Source organism: Peromyscus leucopus, chromosome 14 (genome assembly GCF_004664715.2).
Source record: "Peromyscus leucopus breed LL Stock chromosome 14, UCI_PerLeu_2.1, whole genome shotgun sequence".
Taxonomy (NCBI): domain Eukaryota; kingdom Metazoa; phylum Chordata; class Mammalia; order Rodentia; family Cricetidae; genus Peromyscus; species Peromyscus leucopus.
This window is the reverse complement of record NC_051075.1, coordinates 90,193,745-90,206,068: the sequence shown is the minus strand read 5'-3', so window position 1 is coordinate 90,206,068 and position 12,324 is coordinate 90,193,745. Positions and strand designations below refer to the sequence as shown.

At 38.9% G+C, this 12,324-nt stretch overlaps 1 protein-coding gene across 9 annotated transcripts in view; it reads right to left on the bottom strand.

The window, feature by feature from the left end:
- The window catches only part of Unc13c (unc-13 homolog C), a 435,177-nt gene that overhangs the window by 315,274 nt on the left and 107,579 nt on the right, over positions 1-12,324 (bottom strand). For all 9 annotated transcript variants that reach the window (XM_028865275.2, XM_028865283.2, XM_028865248.2 and 6 more), the window contains 2 exons: positions 10,883-10,905; positions 10,252-10,316 (listed from right to left, as the gene is read on the bottom strand). In XM_028865275.2, coding sequence (XP_028721108.1) covers positions 10,252-10,316; positions 10,883-10,905 — 88 coding nt within the window. The remainder of the gene's footprint in view (positions 1-10,251; positions 10,317-10,882; positions 10,906-12,324) is intronic.

Genomic DNA, 12,324 nt, shown 5'->3' with positions numbered 1-12,324 from the left:
GAGATGTGAGCTCTCAGCTGCTGTTCCAGCCACCATGTTCCATGCATGCTGCCATGCATGCCTTTGCTGCACTATCATGGACACTAACCCTCTGAAACTGTAAGCCCAATTAAATACTTTTTTAAAAATAAGTTGCATTGGCTTATTAAGTCTCCTCTGTACAGTTTCTAATGATTAGTTATTATTAGAATGACTGGCATCTCTGTAGGGCTGACAGCACCACGTGATGAGGTGTTCTGTGATCCTCAATGATGAAATAGTAGTACAACTAAAGTTATTTGAATTAAACTTCTCTCTTTTATTCTGAGTTTATTAGAAATCATTGTTTCAATAAAATAAGAGTGATAGAAAAGGGCACTTTTTTCAAGTCTTTCCTAGTGACCTGAAATACTCATGTGAAACAGTTCACTGTGACAGGCCTAGGGGTACACACCTGAAGTCCCAACACCAGGGATCTAAAGGACAGCCTTGGCTATATGCAAGGTCAACAATGCATCAATTCCACTCCTGATTAGTTTACAGCAGCAAAATAAACTCAATGTACTTCAGCAAATATAAAGATTTCAAGGTGCTTTGACAGGTATCTGCAGGAGTTCCTAATTTTCCCTACTTTGCACTTACCTTTGTGAGTATTCAGTAAGAAATTCAGCCAGTGACGCTGCATCCAATTAAAAGAAGGCTCACATGGCAGAAACATATAACACCTGTTGTATACTATCGCTAGACCATTAGCCAACTTTGAACTACAAAGGAATTATACCACCTACGATAAGAATGAGTAGCAGTGATACCACCTGAAACTGTTTTATGAATTGTGTGTGTGTGTGTGTGTGTGTGTGTGTGTGTGTGTGTGTGTGCGCGTGTGTGTACATTTTGAGGAACAAAAGACAATGGAATTAGTATAATTTAATGGAAGTTTGTATGAAGTGTTATTTTCAAGTCAAAATAGATTTTAAACTATATTAACTTCTAACAGATTATGAATTGTTAAAATGATACTTAGAATCTTAGGCTAATTCTTTAATGTAAAGATGTCAATACAAACAAGTTCTATCAGTCCCTAATACAAATTGAATTTGTTATTTTTTATTTTGTTTTGTTTTAAATGTCTGCTTTCTCAAACAGGCACTTCTTCAAACTGAAGAACAACTTTATCAGTGTCAGGATGGTGTACTGAAATGAAGTACTAGGGGAACCAACATTAAAAAGGAAAATAAATTTTCCTGTTATGGCTAGCATATACTTGCAAATAGGATCACATTGCAAGGTATATTATCAACAGAGACCATCCTGTTTTTATAAGTGGCCCCTCCAGTAATGCTGGTACCTGAGACCTTGGCCTTTTTAAAATTGCTGTAGATGAATTCTGTTTGCTTAGCCTTATCTTCCTGAGTTCTTAGTACTGTGTTAAGAGGTTGAATGTTTCCAATACCTAGAATTCACTGGTGTTTTCAGACTGGTTTATATCTAGGGTTTATTGTGTTTCTGTTTTCCTTTCCTTCCTGTGTGTTTGGGGGCGGGGGTTGCTGTTTTAAATTTCAATACAAGGTTTTGGCTATTACCCTATAAAATAATGGGAAAAACTTTAAAACCAGTTCCTCTAATTTTGAAAGCCATAATATAATGTAATTAGATTTTTTTGTTAATAAGTTACGTTCAAGTGTACATTTCTTAATGCCAAGTCAAATTTGTGTGATATGATCATGTATATTATTCCTGTTATCCCAAATAATGAAACCAAAGAAAGCATACATGCCATTATAAAAAAGCAGTTGAAGGCCAGCTATATTCAAACATATAAGCAGGGCATGGGTTCTGATCTTTGAATCTGCCAAAATTCTGGAAAATATTCAAAATTTATTGGCTGATACTCGGAATTCCTCACTCAGTATGATATTATATATTTAAGTAAAAAGAACTAAAACACAATTTAAACGAAGTAGAATATATTGACTGTTTTATATTTTGTGTTTTAAAATTAAATACTTAAAAACTGTAAAATCAGTTTTAATAAAGGTATTTTAAACTTAAAAAAAATAAGTTGCATTGGTCATGGTGTTTTATCACAGCAACAGAAAGAAAATGAATAGTCATTTTTCTAACATGGGTCATATGCTATTCCAGATAACAGGTAACGTTTTCTGTAGTTACATAACTGACACTCTTTAAAAGACCATTTGAATACTGATTTTATGAAGATGGAATTTTCTGCTCTTTCATCTAGAAGGTGCTAGAAGATTAAGCCAGATTCTGTGTGATGTATTTAAAACTCTTAGATTTATTCATGAATGTGAGGCAAGCCAGAGATGGAGAGATGTGTCTTGAAGTTTTGAATATGTAAATATTCACTGAGGAATTTGAATACAGAGGAGCTTCTGGAAAAACGTGGTGTGTCTAGTATTAATTTTCCTCAACAAATATATCCTTCTTATGGTTATTATCTGATATTTCTCTGGGATAGTATTTTGCTGTGCAGCACAGTTTGACTGAACATTTTCTACCTTCCTTCTTCAGCCTTCTAAAAGGCTGGGATTGCCAGCAAATATCACTATACCTGCCACTCTGCTGAGACTTCTTAACAAAGAATCCAATTCTTCCTAGGATGACCTCTTCCCATAGGCTGCTACGGTAGGTGGGTCTTTTTATGATGCTCCAGGGCCAAATAGATCATGGCCTGTGCTGGATAGAGTGGTACATGTGGTTTTTTTATGTTGATCCTGAAGGGAGAAAATCTATAAATGAGGTCAGGATGGTGATGTAGAAGAATATGTTTATGGTCTTAATTTTCTGAGTAAATATCAGCCTTGTGAATTGTATAGGGTATGGTAGACATCATTGAAAGTGACATGATTTTACTAAGTACACAGTTTGGAAAATACATGACACAGGTTATATTCCAATAAATGAGAGTTAACAAGAGTTAATAACTTGCACAAAGCAGGGGAAAGTGAGACTCTTGTTGGATTTTTATTTGCTTGCTTGTTTGAGATAAGATCTTGTGTAGCCCAGAGTAGCTTCACAATCATTATGTTGCTGAAGGCGACTGTGAGCTTCTGAGCTTCCTGGCTACTTGGATTACAGGTGTGCACCATCATGTCCAGTTCATGGGGTGCTAGGGAGCAACCCCAAGACACATTCTACCGAATGAGCTACATCCCAAGTTCCTGGGTGTCTTTTTGACTGGCAGTTAGTTACCTAACAAAGAAAAATCAGGCCCCATCTGAGCTAACTAGTGCTGTGCATCAAGCAGAGTTGAAGGAGATTGCGATCTTCTCTAAAGGGAAGAGGGTTTAATATGGGTGTGGAGTCATCCTGTGAAAACCCAGGATCTAAAAACTGTATGTGTCTTCCTTAAGAATCGAAGAATTTTCATGTGATCAATGAAATTCAGGGGTGCATTTATCCCCATGCATAGGTATCATTAAGATAGGGTGGTAAAACTTGATTGGTCTTTAGGATCAGGTATGTCCGCTCTGCAGGACTTCACGGAAGCCAGTGGGTACCTGCAGGCCTGGTACACTCTAAGTGTGTGACAGAGCCAGGAGTTCCTCTTCCCTTACACACTCCTTTCAGCTCCCATCTCTACACCTCTGGTATAATCATGTCTGGAACTGGCTGATACGTTTTCTCTGTAATCATTTAATCAAGCTACACTCCTTCAAATGACTACTCAATTTTAGAAATTAATAGGTGCTATATGAGTGAGAAAAGCAAATGAGAGCATGGGAGGAGGAACACTGCATTCTTTTCATAAAATAGAGACAGAAATCATGAAAGCTCTTCAAACCCACACAGAAAGATCAGCATTTCACACTGCAGAAGAGGATGAGCTGGTATGTACATCTGAGAAGGAGACTGGGTATAAGGAGACTAATCTTCAACAGCATAGAGATTGGACACAACGTGAGTTGGAAAAACAAGTCATAGCTGAAGTCAATGGCAGTGTGAATGGAGGCTAAAAGTATAGACTTAGGATTAAAGTATTGTGCAACAATGAACTGTGAAATTTGTCTCTGTTTCTATCCCAGAATTTTCCTGAAGTTAGCGATCTCTAATCCAGTCTCAATATAAAGTAAACTCTTAGCTCTAGAAGGGAGATTTCCCAGAAAGCACCTAACTGGAAGTGAGAATCAGAGTTTCCTATTTCCTTCCACCATGACTTATTATGTGGCTGGCACAGACTTTATACTATGTGGGTGATCTCAGTGCTAAACACTTGGAGACCTTCAAGCAGAGGATGGAAGGATGTGGGGTTATCTGGAGGTCTTTGGGACTATGGCAGTGGGTACCATCATTGTTTAGGCTTAGGGGAATTTCTAATTCATGAAAATCAGATTCATGGATGGGATTTGTGAAATAGGATAGACTGAAAGGAACAATTCTTGGGTACTAGAGAGAGGTTGTGATCTGAGAAAAAGTAGCCCCCAGGGCCTTGGAAACTGAGAACAAACTTAGCTTTTGTGTCACATGGATAATTTCTAGGCTGGCCAGGAGGAAACCTAAGGTAGGAATAGGGGAGGAAATAGAAGGACAACACAGCACTCTAAACTTCATGGAGAAATACAAACACAAAAGCAATGTCAAATTTGCACCAGGAATTCAGAAAAATTCACCCAGTTGTGTGACTACTGTATGCCCCCGACTCGTTAAGTCCTGTAACAAAAGACAGAGCTGCTGCAATCAAGGTGAATCACAAAGAAACAAGAGGAAACATTGACTTCTAGTACATTTGCAAGTCACGTGTCCATGGGAATAGTTGAACAGTCTTGGAAATCTGGGATTGTTTTCTCCCCCAGTTTTAACCATGTGAAAATGAAATCAGAATACAAAGCTCCATCCCCTCTCTGAGAGTCTCTCAAGAGCAGTTGTCCATTTTTCTTCCTTCCTGTTCCTTTTTTTTGCCTCTCTCACCAGGGCCTCTTTCCTGATGAGGATCAAGAATCCTGGTAATGGTGGACAGGAGTCATAAGACACGTGTGAGTAAGGAAGCAGGGCCAGGCCATTTCAGAATCATGAGCCTACCGTCACATGAGCCAAAGAAACAGTGATCTTGAGAAGCATTCTGCAGAGAAAATCTTGGAAGACTAGGGGAGGAAGAGGAAGAGGAGTGGGAATCTCCAGTTCCAGAATGTCTTTCTTTACCTCTATGCTATAGCAGTTTTTTTTTTTTAAATGACTCTTGAATTTTATGATTTAAAAAGATTCCTATTTCTTTCACTTTGTGACTCTGTCCTTGTGCCTTCAAGACTTTGACAACAACTTTTCCCTCAATGAGGACACACACTTGACCCCATCTTGGAGGCACTTAACATACATGAGCTGCCATAGGCCTGCTGATGTGCTTCTGTTTTGACAGTCTCATAAAGACTTTAGGTCTTGCAGCATGAATCCCTTGAAGTCTGCCTGGACACATGCCACATGTAGATTTCAGTGCTTTCCCAACCTGCTTGGTATAAAGGCAAACAATCCTATTACCTGGGGTTTGGTATAGCCTAGTTTCTTAGAGGCTGTATAATAGGCAAGCCTATGATGGTATGTCAGATGGTATAAATCATTCTGAGTGCTTCTCAGCAGTATCCCTGGTGAGGAACAAGCTGTAACATTTCTTTAGTTCTCCTTCAGACAAGGCTGGTACTTTGGGAATAAGGCACAGTGAGCCACTGAAATGTTCCTGATGCAGCCAGGGAGACTCTGACAACAGGTGTCCAAAGAAGGAGACACTCCAAAGGATATCATTCTAATTAAGGTGAGGGTTTATATTTGCAGAAGTGTCTCATACCACCTTGTCCACAATTATGTGCTCAAGTGGTTTGGCTTTGCTGCAGCTGGGTCCCATAGAAGGTAGATTCAGACACTATGATATCTCTTAGGGAGAATTTGATGAGAGCATGGTAGTTTGATGGCAGCCTCCAGCTGCCACATCTCCAGAACCCACAATAGCCTCGATCCTGGGCCGTATTCTCAGGAGCTGCTCCCAGCTAAGACTGGATCTGTAGAGGCCATGCAGCTGGCCGCTTACCCCACGCAGGGCTCCTCTAGGAGCCTTCTGTCTTCAGCTCCCTGTGGCTCTGTCCAACATGTCCTTCTTGTGTTCGGTGTCAGGCTCTTCTCATCTAATGCCTCTTCCTCCCCTGGCTGCTGCCTTTTCAGATGTTAGAGCTGCACCATGGGCTTGAGCTGCCTACACCTGCCCCCTTCCCACTTATCACAGAGACACTCCTCCTAGCCTCATGACTAACTCACAAAGTGCCAGTTCGTGCTTTCTCTATGATTCTTTTCTTTACACTTATGACAAAAAGGACCCAAACTTTATAAAACTACGAAAAATGTTAGATGCTATGGACTTCACTGAGATAAGTGACCCCTTCCAGCCTCCTCTCTCAACTTATTTTTCCTTCATGTTTTCTCTCTCCTGGTCTCTTTCCCAGAGGCTCTTGGAATCTTCATTGTGGCAAAATAGACTCAAGTTCAGTGTATTGTCTCTGGTAACACCAAAAAGAATGTATAGAAAGCTGAGTAGAAACCAGAATGTGGAATCATTAGCTCTCTGATCTAATTTGAGGAAGTGTGTGCTGCTTTTCAATGTTTCAGGAGGGAGCAGGGGAGGATGGATGCAGCTTAGTTGGAACTGAGAAGGGATGTGAGACTAGCATGTGAAAGATGAGGCATGCAGCCACCAAGGAGCAATGGCTCCCTACTTTTGAAGTTGGATCCACTCTCAGTTTTCCAGGACAGTAACATGGGTACTGAAGAGGAATGACAGCCACACTGCCTGGTATCTGGAAAGATATCAACTGTTTTCAGGAAAGGTAAAATGGGCAAATATTTTTGAAAGATCTCTCTCTGGGTTCTTTTCCAAAAAAGAAATAAGCATTCAGACAGAGACAAATCTCTCTCTCTCTCTCTCTCTCTCTCTCTCTCTCTCTCTCTCTCTCTCTCTCTCTCTCTCTCTCAAGAGTTTTATTTCAAGCCTCTTTCACCCCTCTTCAAAAGGGCATAGGTCAGTAGCAACCATATTAAAAGGTATAAATACAAGAATACAAGAGTCAAATATGTCCATAGTGATACAAGCTGTCTCTGTCTCTCTGTGTGTCTCTGTCTCTGTCTCTCTCTCTCTCACACACACAGAGGTGGGGGGATGCCTGCTGATTATATATGAGGACCTGATTTCTTATCCTCAGCATCCAAGTAAAATGACGAGCATAGCATTGTGCCCCAGCATTAGGGAGACAGAAACAGTCAGGTGGTTGGCCTTGCTAGACAGCCAGTCTCGTGGAGTCAGCAAGCTCTGGGCTCAGTGATAGATTTTTACCTCAACAAATAAAGTGGAAAACACTGGTCATCAACCTCTGACCTCTATGCCTATAGCACACACATATATATTAAACTCACAGCCCCCAACACACAGTTAGAAATTTACATATAACACATTTAATAAAAATATGAGTGCAGCACTCTGTTTTTTGTCACACTGATGAAGATCCATGTTCCGACATGAGTTTTGGGATCAAGGTGTTTGTGAAGTGATGGGCACCGTGGCAAGTGGAGATGCTCACGTCCCAGTGTCATGAGACCATGCCACATCCCATCTTCACATTCAAACTAGAATTCAGCTTAAATTATTTTTGAAGTTGGTCCTCTTATTTAATTGGCTGTAAGTTTTTAGTAAACAAAGAAATAGCTTTTATAGGATAGTGAAGAACTGAATTATATATTAAGGTTATATATTACCTATGAACTTCCTATGGATATTCCATAGAGTTCCAATGTTAGAAATGTGAGTCATTCATCACATATTTAAGGACATAATATACACCGAGGTGGTGGTATTGATTTTCAATGGACACATCTATAAGTACACAGCAGGAGAGCCTCTGAGAATGTTTAAAGCATTATCTTAATGACATGACTGATGTGGGAAGACTGGCTCTCTGTGGGCAGCATCATTCCCTAAGCTTGAGATCCTGGACCAGACAAAATAGAGGAAGCCATCTACGCATGAGTGTGTCTGCACTCATGGGTTTCTGCTTCCCTGTGGATGCAATGTGACAGACCAGCTGTTAGCTCCTGCTGCTGTGATTTCCCCACAGTGATGGACTGTAACTGTGTGGACCATAACACCCTTTCTCCATTAAGTTGCTTTTTTTCCCTCAAGATATTTCATCACAGCAACAGGTAAAAGCTAAGATATATACATAGCAAAATACCTATTCATCATATTTATTGGGGAAAATTAAAATAAAAGTTATATATATATATATATATATATATATATATATATATATATTTACAACAAGCTTGAAACCTCAGTTTAAAGTAACTAGCACATAAATGTATTTAACAAAAGACATTAATTGAGGAAATCAGGGTATTATAAAACAACAGACCATGAAAACCTATTCCTTTACAAACTTCAAAGTCTGTATAAAATATTTGCTTCTCTTTATATTGTAGACAAATATATTAAAACTTCAACATATATAACACTTAATATGTTCATAGATATATAAACATATACCTACATACATATAGTAACATAGGCTATGTCTAAATTTTAGTTCAAAAAAATTACACTTAAAAATCTAATTATACCTGCACAGTGACCACATGGATGGGGGAAATTTCACAAGGCCCCATCCCTCAATGGAGAGATACAGGCAGTCAATGGCTACTGAGAGAGGGAGAAATCTGTTTTCTCTATGGATGAGCCCTGGGAAGGGTCATCCAATCCCAAGTGGTCTGCTCTAAGCACGTATATGTATGAAAAACACTAAATGGACTTAGTAAGTTGAGTTCATAAGAAGAGGTGACGAATTTGAGAGGGAACTGGGAGGCACAGGAAGAGTTGGAGGAGGAGAGAGGTAAAAATGATATCAATACAGTACTCACGCATGAATTTCTCAAAAAAATTTTAAATTAAAAAAGAATATTTTACAGGGGAAAAATCTAACTAATATAATGTTTGTTATAGAACATTATGATAATGGCACCTAAAGCAATTTTGAGACTGCTACAGGAGAAATCATTAGTACTGTTGTATGCATGTTTTGAAATACATGCCTCATCTAGAATCCATAAAATATAACATTGTGCAAAGCGCATTGCTAAATGAAAAAGAAAACTACAAGCTTCAAGGTGACCCGGAACAGTGATTGAGCACAAGAACTTTTGAATTCAATTATTTGGGTTTAAATATTGACTCTGCCATTTTCTCCATTAAGGGAAACCTCAGGTGCTTTACACATTGATGTCCTTACTTGTAAAATAATGTCAGAATAGTACTTACCCCCCCCCAGCCTCTGTGAGGGTTGAACCAGTCATAAATGAAGCAGTTCTAACAGTTCAGTGCAAGACAACATTTACTTAGTACAGATTCACTCCCATGTAGAAGGACCTGACTTATGTTACAATCTGAAAGGATGGCAATACCTAAGTGCTGACATTCCAGGGATAGATATAAAGACACATGCACAGGAAAAGAGCAGGGGACACAAACATAGAGGGATGCCTATGTGAAATTTGGGGCTTCAAAAAGGACAATTTTCATTTGGGTATTTGCTATTTTTAGGATTAAATGCTAAACACTTGCTAGCTCCATTCATGCCAGCCTATGTTGTATGAAAATTAAGGGTTACTCCACTGAGTTAATGATATGCAAAAATATTCATGCATAGGTAACATGCAAAGAAGCAGAAAAAAAAAGCTGCTCTGATATCCGATGGCATGGCTGTGTTTATGAGTGAAATGATACTGTTAGGATCTAAAGTGGTGTGGTAATATCAATTTTCTCTTTCATGCATATGTCCACATGGAATTACACATATATATTTAGATGAGAACTTTTTGCCATGAACTTGTAGTATATTGCTAAGAAGTTAAGAAAAATACTATTAAAAAGTAGCTGATGGTTAAAAAGCAAAGCTACAGCCGGGCAGTGGTGGTGCACGCCTTTAATCCCAGCACTCGGGAGGCAGAGCCAGGCGGATCTCTGTGAGTTCGAGGCCAGCCTGGTCTACCAAGTGAGTTCCAGGAAAGGCGCAAAGCTACACAGAGAAACCCTGTCTCGAAAAACAAACAAACAAAAAAAAAAAAAAAAAGCAAAGCTACTTTACTGTTTAAAAAACAAAACAAAACGAGACTGGCCATATCAACATCATCATGCAGACACCTTGCCTTCAAAAATCTATATTGGGAAGACAGCCAAGTACTACTGGTATGTGAAGTGAATTAGAGAGATTCAGACGTACTTACCCACCAAACACCTGGAGCGCGGAGAATTTGGAAGCATCCAAATCATTGCCACTTACTATTCGAGCCTTAAATGAATCACAAGAAAACAAAACAAACAAGTGTTTAGCATAGGACAGCTACAGGTGGCAGACTGGGGGTGGGGGCACAGGCCGACTGCACTACACACGGAGCACCTAGGATGATGAGTGCTAAGCAGGGTCAGCTCCAAGTCAAAGCTGTGTTTTGGGGGCGGGGCAGGTTTTGAGATGAGCTGCATTTAAACAAAAGCACTGGGAATGTGTCATATTCCAATTACTCTTTGCCCTGAAAACTCCATAGGTTGCAGGGGAGACCATGAATCAGCCAGGAAGGTCTGGACTTAGCCAGACTTGAGAACAGATGCTATGTTTGACCGTAGCAGACCCCTGGGTTGGCAAATATAAGCTAAGTAAGCGCAGCTGGCAAGGTGTAACCCCTTCATAAATGCGACACACTGGGGGACACTTAGAGGACAAAGAATGGAAAGCCGGGAAGACATGCATTTTTCCACAACTCAGCAGAGAAACCAAAACAAGGCTAACAGGTCACAAACAAACAGGTACAAAAGACAAGATCCGTCGGGAGGGAAGAAAAAAAAAGTATGATTAAAAACCTTTTCATCCACAGAGCTGCTATCTGGAAGAGAATGGGGAGAAGAAGGGATAGATGTTAGATGGAATTTTCCAGAAACTATTGAGCATGCACATGAATAGAGTCATTGAAACTATTAAAAACTATAAAGGAACCATTCCAAGGCTGAACCCCAAGGGAATAAGGGACCACTGAATCTCATAAGGTAAATAGCTAGAATTCTGACTGAACATATAAGAAGCAACAAGGGTGAATTCTAGATTTAATAAAAGGCAATGTGCTCCACAAAGAAGATAGTTGAAGTATCAGAGGTCCTGGGATCCAACCAAAACTCTGCCACTCACTACATGCCTCATGCTCATCAGCTCAGCTGATCATGGGACCAAGTAGATAGGCTGCACAGTCCTGTGACCTCTCATGGGCAAGTTTAGTTGCTGTTTTCACAGTCCAGCCTCAATCTTCCAAGACCATAAGGATACAGTCACCTGGTCATTCCTTACAAGGAATATTGCTCTTAAATTTATGTACTTTTGCTTGTAGAATAAAGCTGATGTCTCTATACAAACTGGCAGGGTCCTAGAGCTGGAGTTACATTGGAGTTCAGTCATCCCACCTCCACTTTTAAATACAAATGAACCTCAGTAAGATAATGTCCCCCATAGTCACACAGCTTAACAACCATCATTCCTGACGACAGTCTGAAATATGTTCATGTTTTGACTCATTAAGTATGGATTGACTGCTATAACTAAATATTTTACATAGATTTTATAGCACCTCAGGGTTGTCTTTAAATATAAGATAAAATTAAATATTTTAATAAGTAATAAAATATGAAGCTTATTTGTGGCATAAATATTTTTAGATACTGCATAAAATATGGCAAAATTAAGTATTATTTAAGAAGAATAACATATCCTATCCAAAATGATTTTAATCCCACAGATGACTCAAAATCATGGAATGACTAATGAGATATGACACATCAATTGATCACACATCTATTAGTCAGATAATTTGCACAGGACTTTAATAAGAACTAAAGGTTATTTGCTAAAAGTTCCTAATGATTCTTAGAAACCACTGTAAACTATAAGTGAACTGTATCTTGTTTAATTTAGTGTTACTAAAATCATTTATTTATGATGGAGATATTAGCCCAACTCTATCATCAAGCACAAAACAGGAAGTCCTTGCTATCATTTTAACTTATCTCTAGATGTTCTGGCCAATGGATATTGAAACATGTAAATAAATAACATAAATATTAGAAGTTGAGGTACAAAATTGTTATTATTCTTCCAGATTCATAATTTTATAGCTACCTAACAAAGTAAAACAGAATCACTGGGAAGTTCCAAGCATTAACAAAAGAACAAAGATAACAACTATCCAGTGAATAAATAAATGAAATAAAAAGTTATTACCTACATATTACCAATAATTAGCTTTGAAAAATAAAAG